We start from the raw sequence: 12,096 nt of genomic DNA on the forward strand, positions 1-12,096 counted from the left end.
GTACTTTATGTAGTTTTAGAATAGTTCTTCGCTGCTACTTCTAATCTCACAATTTAAATAATAATTCTGTGTCAATTTACTCGTAAATAATCCCGATAACGATCTTTAAAATTGTCGGTCAAAATTCTTTGCTTTTTTTTTTCTTCCAACACTCTTTTGCAACACTGTCACTCCCTGCGTCCACGCATTCAAGCAGAAGAAACAATGGAAATGGAAGCGGGAAATTCTTTAATGCGAGAACCGAAGGGTTGTCGCGGCGACCGAGGCGGGCCCATTATTGCCCACTCATCTCGTAGGCTGAACTACAAGGGAGTAGAGTAGAGGACGCCATTATTAATCGGAGCAACTATCCAATCCGCGAAAGCAAGACGAGGAGGCAGGAGCGACGCACCGGTTAAATTTTACCGAACCCTCTTCTCTCTCTCTCCTGCCTAGCTAACCAAGCTACGCTAGCGGCGGAAGCAGTGGGAAGCTACAGCGGCCGATGCCCCTTTTCGCGCCCATCGAGGCGTCGTCCACGCGGCCATCCGCACCAAGAAGTCGCCTTGCAGTAAGGCGTGGAGCCCGAGCAATGGCGGGTGGTCTGGACCGATCCGTGGATCTGTAAGGTGCGGTGACGGTGCGGGCGTGGTGCGTGATGGGATCTGGAAGCAGCAAGAGCACCTCGTCATCGTCGTCCTCGGCGGCGGGCGGCGAGGTTAAGAGGGGGAATGGGAGCGGGAAGGGGCGGAGGGGGAGGAGCCTGCTGCCGCTGCCGAGCTCCTGCTTCCGCGGCGTCACGGAGCCGTGCGAAGGCGACGCTTCTGCTGCCCCGGCGGCGGTTCAGGTAAGGGCGCTCCCGCTCCGTTTCCTTTGCGTTGGGGTGCTGAGAATCTGCCCGTCTTTGAATGCCGTGAGCCCGTGAATCGGGCGAGGGAAGTGTGTTTCCATAAACACAATCCGAATATGTGGTAGATCTCGTCATTGTGAATTGATTACTTCGCGCACTGAGCGTACTAGTCTCGGTTTGGGGGGCAGCATTTCTGTGGGATTGGAGATTGTTCGATGGGGTCCATTCGTGGCCTCATAATTTCGTTTCAAAGTTCAATAACTGAATTCTGACATTTTTGAGGGAATAAGTGAATCCTGATTTTGTTGGATGTACCACAAAAGTTCTTCTCTTTGATGGACTGTTTGGTTTGAAATATGTCAGATATTGGAATAGTTGGTGAGCTGGGAGTTTACGAATTTTAACTTCTGAATGAATCACTAAAATGTATTTTGATTTATGAATGAATGATACAACTTGTTCGAACTAAAAAGGTTTATTCTCTTGAAACTGTGTTAAAATTAGAAGATGTGCAGTTTCCTGAGTTGGATCTCTCATTATAGTTAAAATGTTAATGATGCATTTGCATGTTTCCAATCTAGCAAGGGAGGGGAGACTGCAAGCCTGCCTGCACTCACTCACGCTGAAAAGTCCGATGAAGATGCTCTCGCAATGCCTAAATCTCCCCCAGGTGAAGGGACAGCGGCTTCATCAGATGGTGAGAGAGACCGAGATGATGATGTGCTACACAATGCTGCTGCTACCAGCACATCAGCAGCAGCCAATCAATTGCCAAATCTTTCTGACAGGTCAAGGCCACCTTTTAGTGTCAACTTTGGGTTGAGTAGAGCTGTCAGCTTGGGATCATCGGTAGCCTGCTCTATTCTGTCATCTGGCCTCTCCACTTCAGCTAATCAAGGTGAAGAGCGTGGAAATGAGGATGATTCTTCTGATGCAGGCATCTCACAACAAGGTGGTGCACTGACTGCTGGGATTGATTCGACTCTGGATATTCTTAGAGATAGTGTCACAGCACAAGCTAGAGCGGCTCGTCAGGCTAGGAGAAATTTGCTAGAATCTGAAGATGCCAACTTGAGGAATTCCTACAGAAGGACGGGACCTCAGGAACCTTTTGAAGGCAGTGTTCGATTTAGCCGAACATTAAGCGTCGGGCGGCTTCGTGACAGAGTTCTCAGGAGGACTCCATTCTCAGATGGTTTATTTACTCCTTCATTTCTCTATGATAGGGCAGTATGGCCATCAGGAAATGCTAGTGCTAGGCAAGATTCAGCAATGATGCAGAGGACTTATTCAGACCGAAGTTCAGAACTGCGATCTGATTCTAACTCTGAGACTCTGAGAGAGGCCAGTAATCGGGATCTACTGGAGCGCAGATCAACTTTTCTTGAGAGGAGGAGGAGGATACGATCTCAGGTGATCTGGAGTTCAACTATTTTTTGCCTTGCTTATTACCTCTGCATATTATAACTTTTTCTTTCTGAACAGGTCAGAGCTCTCCAAAGATTGGGCAGCAGGTTTGAAAATTTGTCTGGTCATGAGAGATCCTGCATACTATCTGGTCAGCATAGAACAGGAAATTGCAACTGCAGAACAAGCAATCGTTCAGGTAATCCTGATGAAGAAAGTAGCACAAGGGCTAGCATATCAAGAATTGTTATGTTAGCAGAAGCACTTTTTGAGGTATGTTGTGCAAGTATTTCTAGTTCTGTTCTTGACTGGAGAAAGATACCAATTTGCATCCATTTGGTTATGACTTTCATAGGTTCTGGATGAAATCCACCAGCAGTCTGCTGCTTTATCATCATCAAGACCATCGTCTTCATCAATTGGATCTGTTCCTGCTCCAAGGGAGATCGTTGAGTGTCTTCCTGTAAAAGTGTACAGGAAGCCATTGAAATACCAAACTGAGGAGGCTGCACAGTAAGACGTTACAGCTTATTTAGAATAACCTTTGAAAATTGTTTTTTAAATATATGAATTTTAAACAGCTTTAGTCATACATACACTGTATCATAAATAGGATTAGTTCATACTTTTGGTTCTACTTAACAACATGGCATCCACGCACATGATGAAAGTTAATACATGAAATGCCAATACCTGTTTTCAGTTCTTTATAGCCATTATTATTTGCCCACAAAGTTCAGTATTAAACTCAATACTAAGGTCAAAGGTCAGCAAGTGAGGCATAGGCTAGCATATAAAGCATGATTATGGAGCATTCAGATCGAAGCACTTGATGTGTGATCAAATGGGAGATTCAAGGTGCATAAAACTTCTCACTAGGCATCCCAATTTGCTTGCTCATACCATCATATATTCCAATCTACCATTGAAGCCCCAATAAAAAATTGTTTGTGTGTGTGGAAAGGCATGCCTCTGCCTTTTTAACGAAAACTAGACAGGGGATCCAAGTTCTAAGGGGAATACAGGAAAAGTTTTGCAATGCACATGTGGTCTCTACAGTTGCCATATAAGTTGGTAGTTCATTTCCAGCTGTCTAGTACCTGTACATTTTATGGCAGTGGGACTTGACACTATCTGTCTGGCTACTTGTACTTAAACCTTGCAACCACATGGAGTATTATTGTGCAACTTCTCATTTTCCCCCTCTATGCAGATGCTATATTTGCCTTGTTGAATATGAAGAGGGAGACTGTGTCCGTATACTTCCATGCAATCATGAATTTCATCTAACATGTGTAGATAAATGGCTAAAAGAAATTCACAGGTATGCTTTATGAAATAGATTTTTGTCCTCTTTCTCAACAATGAACTTCCTTTCTCTTTTATAAAAATGGATTTTATTTGAACCTACATTTTGGAAAGAAGGAAATTGCAATCAACATGCTACAATTATTGCCTTAACATTAGAGCTCTGTAGGCCATGGTTTTTAAGCCGTCACCTAGGCGACAAGGCGCTCCCGGATGGCAAGGCGTCACCCACGCCTTACCAAAAGCAGTGGAATGAGGGAGAGAGAAAGAGTGGGAGGGGGTGGAACCAGCCAGCAAAGCCAAGCAGTAGCCGCCTCCCCCATCCCCGCCGACTCTAGCACCGGAGGCCAACACAGTGCTCCCTCCTGTCAGAGACGGCAGTCGATCTGGAAGGGGTGGCAGCAGCCGTTGATCTAGAAGGGGTGGCCGCAGCCGTCAATCTGAGAGAGAGGGAATCGCGCATCCAAGGCTAGTACAGGGCATCACGGGAGGAAAGGGGTATGGGCTGGTTAGTGGGTTGGGCCAGACCGCTCCCTTCTCCCCCTTTTTTCTTTTCCTTTTTATTCCTCCTCCCGGCTGCTGTTTTGCTGTTTCTTGGTTGGGTATGGTGTCGCCTCACCTCACCTCATAATCGTCTAGGCGTTGTGAAGGGGGTGGTGGGTCGCCACACCTCGCCGTACCACTTTAAAAAGTATGATGTAGGCTGTAGCTATCCCCTGACGTTCTGTTCGACATTATGAGACAGTTTGACATTCTCTACAGAAAAAACCCACATGCTTTGTAACTGTAAACTTGTTAGTTTCTTTCAAATTATTCGGACTATATTTGGTGTAAAGTTCAACCATTAGCCAATATGTTGTTGGACACCCCAAAATCTGACATTTACTGCCAGTATGAACAGATAGCTGAGATGCATTTAGTGCTGAGTACAATCCTTGTTCTGCTTCGTGACTAGACTGATGGATATGATAGGCATTATGTGGTATAGGAACAGCCCCCATGAATGTCTTTTTCTAGTGGTTTATGTTAGCCATGTCTTTTTCAGAATGCTTGAACCACAAGCAACTGGTGGACTTAGATAGGATTGTATTTTCATTTTCATAAAAAGACAGGCAAGGTGCTTAAATATTTGTGCCTGTGCTGTTTAAATTTTCATTTGAGCTTATTAATTGAAGTTTTATCCTTTTCTTTTGAAATTATTCCTGATCTCTACTGGACCTTAAATTTAAGGAACAGAACCTGATTTTAATTTTTAGATTCTGATATCTTTAGTGGAAACATCTTTTTCACTGAACTTAGACTTACCTGGTGGAAATTTCTTGTCGGAATTTTGTTCCTCTGGAGTTGCTAAAAAATTAGTTTTTTAAAGTCTGTATTTATTGGTATCATACAGTAAATATCGGTTGTCAGTTGGTATTTTGTAGTGTACTCCTGCCGTTAATCATCTTTCTGCTGATATGAATTTGTCTTGTCTTTCTAGGGTTTGTCCACTTTGTCGTGGCGATGTCTGCAGATCTGATGCATCGAGCATCGGAAAAGTCGGCTGATTCTTTCTTATAAGAATTCAGCTTCTTACTAAAAAAAAGATGGAGCTCATGGCGTGAATCCCGATAGAACCTGCAAAACGCCTCTTTCGTGTGTTATTTTCATTTTCTCTTCCTCTCTCTGATATGGTCAGAACAGCTCAGGATGCTCATGTACGCTGAAAAATTCGCATCGCAGTCATCCCATTATGAACCGATGAACTGCCATGCGAATTTGAGATTCTTGTTTGTTGATATTGGATTTTTGGCTTCCGGTTGCTTTCTGATGTGGTGTCTGAACCAAGTGAGGTGATTACTCTTTATTTCGACACGGGGAAACCCATTTCATTATAGCATAACAGAATTTAGTTCTTACAGCAATCCATTACAGCAAAAGAGTAACATATTGAGGAACTGAAATGTGCGAAAGACCACGACTACCAAAGGTCAACAGACTAAAACTAGATAGAGTTCAGACAGAATCCACAGGCAACATATTAGAACTGACACTAGAACCACATAAAACTTCTGTATCTTCATTTTCATGACGCATCGGTTCCTCATTCTCCTGCCCTTCTCCAGGAAGGATCCTCAGGAAGCCGCCAGCCGAAGGACTTGAAGATTGTTGTTGAGAGAGTGTGTGACACCGTCCGTGACACTGTCAGGTGTAGCCATAACAGACAACTGTCAGATCTATCAGAACTATGGTTTTTGTATACTAGCCCTGTGTCGTTCTGACCCATGATCCAGGCACTCACGCCGTTGTGAAATCACGACAATCCGGACCTTCCTCTGCTCCACGCGGTGGCGTTCTCCGTTCGCCGGCCTGGCCGGCCGACGCCGCGCAATCTCCCTTGCCCTCCATATGCTGCCCCCCTTGATCCACTGCTCTCGCACCGCCATCACTCTCCTGCGTGCACCCGCCATTGTTCCTGATATCGCTTGCTGCCCGCCCTGTTGTCTTGTTGCTAACAGGAAACGCGTTGCCTTTCTTGTTTGTTCAGATCTGATTAACTCTTAGTCTCCTATGCTTATTGCTGGTGCATGGTGCTAAATCATACAGTCTGATGAATCAATTAGGTTGATTTCTTTGTACATTGTGTTCTCAGATATTATTTCCAATTTATTATATTATTATTTCAGTATTAAAAATAGTTATCATGTTCGCTCTTAATATCATGAAAGTACCACGTTAATCAGAAAAAGAAAATGATCTAAATTGCTTATTGTTATGAACATCTGACGGTCTAGATTAAACTAAAGAATCTACATCAAATATAATTAATAAATAGCTAAATTAAAAATTAAAAATTATGAAAATTAGCAATTTGATTTCCATACAGTTTAGAAAGCAAAATATGTAAATAAAGAGTTCAAATAAAATAATTAATAATTAAAATTGAGGTTAGAGTAGAAAAAAGAAGATCCATATTAAATATAGCCTTAGAAAAAGTCAAAATATTATAAAAATTAAATACATAAATAAAGAGCATATGTAAAATACAATTAATCAAAATTTATCATGATAAAATATTGCAGCGAGATTAGCCACGTTATTAACGTGGGCCATCTTCATCAATAAAGCTATAAGAGTATCTTCATCAATAAAGCTAGCTGTTGTGGGCCTCATTGTTTTTGCTATGGCTCCAGATGTGCTCATGTAGCAAGACGTGCAGTCCCTTATATACTTCTTAGCATTGACAGTCTAAAAAACTATAGCTTTGACCTTCAATCTCTTTGCTTATATTATCGCCAAGAATGCATATGAATTAATAGTGTTTGGTTTTCTACCATTGCTTGCCAACGGTAGCCTTACCCAAACTTAGTAGGGAGACATGAACTAGAAAAAAATCTCAGGTCCTTTTCTTCAATTCACACAGTTGATAACTATGTATCATACTTTAAATAAGTAATTGCATAATCAACTTTACCAACCATCAATATCAGCCTATATAAGATTCCCAGAATAGTTTGTGTGATCACAAGGGCAAAGTTATGTGGCTAAGAATATAGTAGAACAAAGCCTGATGAAACGAGCAATACTCTAAAGCTAGATATTTTGCATGGTATGAGATATCTATATATTAAAGAAGAGTAAATTTCGCAAAACTATAATACTTTGACAAAAATATCACGAAACTACATATTTAAACAATAGTTTTACAAAACTATAAATTTAGTGGAAAAATTATCATAAAATTACATATTTAAGCAATAATTTCACAAAACTACATATTTAGCGTCGATTTTATCGCAAAACTACAAATTCTAGAAGACATATTCCCAACACCATTACCATGATGACTAGGCCTCTTGCAGTCTCACGGCAGCTGCCAGCTTATGAAACGAACCGTCCGGAAGCTCATGAAACTATAGATATTTTGGCAAAATTATTGTAAATCACAAAATTACAGATTTAAATAATAGTTTCTCAAAACTACAAAATTTAGCATCGATTTTATCACAAACTATAGATTATATCGCAGACTTGTTAACCTAGCGAATGGGCCTCACTTGCAGTCACGTGAACTTCCGAACGATTTGTTTCATGAGCTGGCGGCTACTGTGAGATTGAAAGCAAGGCCTGGTCATTATGGTAACGGGGCTAAGAACAGTTCTTCTAGAATATGTATTTTTTTTGATAAAATCAGCGCTAAATCTGTAGTTTATTAAATTATTGTTTAAATTTGTATTTTGCGATAATTTTACTAAAGTATATATAGTTTTACGATAAAATCGACACTAAATCTGTAATTTTGTGAAACTATATTTAAATTTGTAATTTTACAATAATTTTATCAGAGTATCTGTAGTTTTGCAAAATTTACTCATTAAAAAATTATATCATCTTGATATTAAGGAATTATGTCATTTATATCAAAAATTATGTCATAATTTTAGCAGGTGGGGAGGAGATACTTCTTTTTACATCATGTTGCTTGGGTGCCTCATATGATTTGGCCCAATGTGTTTAGGAGCATGGCAATAGGGACATGTTGCAAGGCCTTTTGCTGAAAAAAAAGAAATAAAATGGTTATTTCTATTTATTGTTTGGAAAATCCTCAGTTTATAGCTGGGAGTGGCAAATGCTAAAAAATCGATGTTTTAAGTGAAAAAAAAACGATGCTCCTACTATTGGGCCGGGTGGTGAATCACCATGACGCAGAAATATTTAGCACGGTGCTTGGCTGGGCATCGAGTTCTTTCTGCTCGCGTTTCACAAGGATAAACGAGGGAAAGCTGAAAGCGAGTTTCTACCAAGTTGCTACGGCCTACGGATACGGCCTCTCTGATCAGCAAGCATCACAACGCAAAAGCATGCAGGCCTCTTTGTAGAACTTCTTGGAGATTCCGAATCTGGACCCTACCAAGCACCAACGCAGTCGGTGTCGTAAAGTTTATCACTACACCAGCAACCATTTTATTTTCTAGCGACAGTAGCATCCAGTTATCCACAGTTGATACTCTAGTTCCACTCCTTTGTCGCGCGTCCACGGATGGATTCTCTACACAATCCCACAACACAAGTGCACGCTCCACACGCTCGATAATGTCCATCTCTCTGCTCCTCCGCGGCTAGCTCTCCTTCACTGTGCACGGCACGGCACGGCATCATCACGGACAAATGGTTTCCCGGCCGGCGGTGCGACAGGCTAGTTAGGAGTCACGCTTGGCCGATGAGATCGCAGGTCGTGTCCGTGGTGGTGGTGGTGGCGGTGTCGGGCGTCGTCGGTGCCGCGGCCGTCATGGTGGTGGTCGTCGAGGTCGTCGTCGTCCAGGTGCCAGCCGTGGCGATCGGGCTGGACCCATCGTCCGTCGCGGCCGCGGACCATGCCCTTGTTCTCGTCCTGGCGCCAGCAGGGGGGCACGCCGTGGTGGTCCTTGAGGAAGTCGCACGCCTTGTTTACCAGCGCCGGGTCGCGCCCGCTCGCCAGCACGAACCGCTCCCCGTGCCCGTGGTACCTGCACGCACACAAGCGCATTTTTCACTTGGATTTACGGGAGAATCATTGGATCGAGGCGGTACAGGAAACGAGGCACGTGCACACGGATCACGTTACCAAACTACCAATCAGTTTGCAGCGTGCCCAATCTGCCACGTTGATGTTTGTGGTTGGTGGTTCACGAATACACTCGGCGCATAAATGTGCATGGGTCTGATTGGTTCCGGTCAGTCAGCCTGACACTCTAGCTTGTGACAACTCGACCTACACGTCTGGCTGTACCAGATCCACGAGATCCGTGCGACGTACGTGTTGTTGATTGGTACCGTGACAGGTGACAGTGCACCAAGTATTTCAATATGTGCACCAAGTATTTCAATATGAACTCGACACATAATTTTAGTCGGACCAAGGCGCATGGGTCCTATTGATATAATCAACCTCACAGCCTGGCATCCCTTGAAAAATGGTGCATCCAGCTTTGTCGTGTTGTGCTTGTTAAATCAATGAGCATCGTGTATCGTAAGCCATGATCAGCTTGGAGTTATGACCGGATCATTTGTTAAGATCCTTGCAATGTGACTATATTTCGGCTCGACTCGACACGAATGACCGGAGCATCGCGTGCGTACCACACATTTGTTCCTAACCAAACCTAATCACTTTTTTTTGAAATAAAAAATTGTACATGCACAACGCAAGCACGTTTCTAATAGAGTATCATGTACCCCTATCAGAAAACAGTGAAGCGGATAGCTAGGCGACGTATCCTTCCGCTTGATTAGTCCTCACTATCAACGTACTAATAACCCGACTTTGTGACCATTAATGTACGCATAGGGCTCCTGCGGTCCTGCCTTCCTGGGCCACGCTACTGTCGCTTTCCATAGTGTGAGACTACTTTAATTATAATTACTCGGCTCAAATGTCACTGTTCAAACTGTAATTAGTAATCAAGCGACGTATCCTTCCGCTTGATTAGTCCTCACCATCAACGTACTAATAACCCGACTTTGTGACCATTAATGTACGCATAGGGCTCCTGCCTTCCTGGGCCACGCTACTGTCGCTTTCCGTAGTGTGAGACTACTTTAATTATAATTACTCGGCTCAAATGTCACTGTTCAAACTGTAATTAGTAATCAAGCGACGTCATCACGTGTTTGTTAGCTAGCTAGGGAGGCAGGTAGCGTACGTACCCGTCGAGGAGGTGCAGGTGCGCCTCCAGGTTGTGGTAGCACGCTGGGTCGAGCGTGTCCTTGAGGAACGGCGACCGCTTGTGGTCGATCGCGAGCTCCACGCCGACGTGGTGGTAGCACCAGGGCACCCGCAGCAGACCCTCCGCCACCCGACGCACCGCTTCCGGCGCCCCCTCGTTCAGCAGGATCCCCGGCATCCTTGGCACGTTGTCGTGCACGTTCACCACCCGCAGCGCCTTCACCCCGAGCTCCGCCTCGAACCGCCTCTTGAACGCCGCGTTCCCCACCCGCGGCCCCCCGAACGAGTACACGCACACTGCCGCCGTCTTGTCGTTGGCGAGGTTGGCGCTGGATTCGGCGATGTCGTAGGCGCTGAGCATGGCGAGGGCGCTGCCGAGGCTGTGCCCAGTCACGGTGATGCTCACGTCCTCTCCGAGCGCGGTGTAGCGGCCCACGAGCCGGCGGACCTCCATCAGCACCTGCTCGCGGGCGGAGTACTTACAGAATCGGCAGGTGGGGTCCTTGTCCGTGTACAGGTCCACGAAGCCGGACAACACCTTCACCTCGGGGTCCTGGCACGGGATGCCCTCGTCGGCCACGGGCCGGAGGAAGTCCATGAGGTCGGCCACCCACTCGAGGCGGGTCACCGTGCCGCGCCACGCGATGGCGACGTCGCGCCGGCCAAGCCGCGCGCTCTCCTCGTCCGTGGAGACGGCGACGTACCCGATCCAGTTGGCGCTCTGGCTCCAGATCCTGGCGCCCGCGCGGGACTGCGGGAAGAGGTTGGGAAACCGGAAGTTGGACGTCGCGTAGAGGTAGCGGGACACAGCGTAGCCGCGCGCGGCGCCCGGCATGCCCAGGCGCTCGAAGAAGTCGCGGCGCGAGTACTTGCAGCTGCCGCAGTACCGGGAGGACGGGTCGTAGTCGAAGGCGTCGTAGCAAGCCTGCGCGAGCTCGCCGTACCGGATGAGCTCCGACCGGAGCAGCTGGTCCATCGGGTCGAGGAGCCCCGCCCAGTCGTCGCTCCCGTGGATCTCGCGCCACCTCGCGGGCAGCTCGTCCTGGTGCTGCTTCCCCGCGCCGCGGCGCCCGCCGCCGGGCGCGTCGTCGTGGGCGTACAGTTCCTCCTCCTCTTCCTCAACGTCGTCACGGTATTGCGCGTGCTCGACGTCGTGCTCAAGCTGGCCGACGAGGGAGGCGACCGCGTCGTCTCTCGTGGCTGCGGAGCGGAGCCGCAGCGTGCTTGTGCTTGTGGACCTTGTGGTGGTGAGTGGTCGGCCAGGGGCTGGGGCGCGTTGGAAGGAGAGCGGTGTGTGGATGGTGGCACGGCGGGGGAGGATGGGGAGCTGCCGGGGGAGGTCGCGGCAGGAGACGGGCGCCATTGGGAAGGCGGCGGGTGAGTACGGAGCCTGAACACGCGGGGGAGACGAAGGCCCTGGAACTGAACTGGAGGTCAGCGCATAGCAGCCTAGCAGGTCGCATTTTGTTTGTCATTTGCTATCGGATTCTATATACGTCACTATTGAGTCTGGACTAGAACCTTCTGTGATGTCATCCGAATTCTCACACTACAATATCATTTGTTATCTTTGGACGGTGAACTAACTCTGTCCGCGACAGATAGCGGCGGAGGATTTGCTCCAGTGAAGGTTTTTCTCCGCTATCGGGTTTAGATGATGGCCCTCGGAGGCAGTCTGCCCGACGGCAGCGACGGATAGGGATGAAAACGGAACGGGAAAATCCCGTACCGTTTCGGTGCCGTATTCCGATTTTTTTCGATCGTTTTTGTTTTTTCGGGTCTTATTCGGAAACGGGATGAAAACGGTATAGCTCGAGCGAAAACGGTACCGGAAACGGTTTTATATTTTTTCGTCCGTTTTGTAATT

At 46.3% G+C, this 12,096-nt stretch overlaps 2 protein-coding genes across 4 annotated transcripts; one reads left to right on the forward strand and one right to left on the reverse strand.

The window, feature by feature from the left end:
• The first annotated feature begins 321 nt into the window (after positions 1-321).
• LOC133928813 (uncharacterized) lies at positions 322-5,354 on the forward strand. Of its 3 annotated transcripts, none has more exons than XM_062375303.1 (6): positions 322-826; positions 1,415-2,242; positions 2,315-2,509; positions 2,592-2,749; positions 3,450-3,560; positions 5,025-5,354. In XM_062375303.1, exons 1-6 carry the CDS (start codon positions 638-640, stop codon positions 5,089-5,091), a joined length of 1,548 nt encoding a protein of 515 aa, XP_062231287.1. In that variant the 5' UTR covers positions 322-637; the 3' UTR covers positions 5,092-5,354. The 3 variants fall into 3 exon arrangements, with proteins under 3 accessions (XP_062231287.1, XP_062231286.1, XP_062231285.1); XM_062375302.1 differs by lacking the exon at positions 5,025-5,354 and adding an exon at positions 3,714-5,000 and having other exon boundaries at positions 1,411-2,242; XM_062375301.1 differs by lacking the exon at positions 5,025-5,354 and adding an exon at positions 3,714-5,000.
• Positions 5,355-8,388: 3,034 nt separating this feature from the next.
• LOC133928814 (phospholipase A1-Igamma1, chloroplastic-like) lies at positions 8,389-11,700 on the reverse strand. Its single transcript, XM_062375304.1, has 2 exons — positions 10,211-11,700; positions 8,389-9,030 (listed from the first exon to the last, which is right to left on the reverse strand). The coding sequence occupies exons 1-2, from the start codon at positions 11,590-11,592 to the stop codon at positions 8,721-8,723; spliced, it is 1,692 nt and encodes a 563-aa protein (XP_062231288.1). The 5' UTR covers positions 11,593-11,700; the 3' UTR covers positions 8,389-8,720.
• Between the last annotated feature and the right edge of the window lie 396 nt (positions 11,701-12,096).

Source organism: Phragmites australis, chromosome 9, assembly GCF_958298935.1.
Source record: "Phragmites australis chromosome 9, lpPhrAust1.1, whole genome shotgun sequence".
Lineage (NCBI taxonomy): Eukaryota > Viridiplantae > Streptophyta > Magnoliopsida > Poales > Poaceae > Phragmites > Phragmites australis.

Bases quoted from the DNA above. Each gene is read 5' to 3' on its own strand.
- LOC133928814 (XM_062375304.1), bottom strand. From the start codon at position 11,592: ATGGCGCCCGTCTCCTGCCGCGACCTCCCCCGGCAGCTCCCCATCCTC. The intron at 9,031-10,210 runs GTACGTACGCTA...GTGTGCGTGCAG, and splicing joins CACCTGCACCTCCTCGACGG to GTACCACGGGCACGGGGAGC.
- LOC133928813 (XM_062375301.1), top strand. From the start codon at position 638: ATGGGATCTGGAAGCAGCAAGAGCACCTCGTCATCGTCGTCCTCGGCG. The intron at 827-1,414 runs GTAAGGGCGCTC...CAATCTAGCAAG, and splicing joins CTGCCCCGGCGGCGGTTCAG to GGAGGGGAGACTGCAAGCCT. The intron at 2,243-2,314 runs GTGATCTGGAGT...CTTTCTGAACAG, and splicing joins GGAGGAGGATACGATCTCAG to GTCAGAGCTCTCCAAAGATT.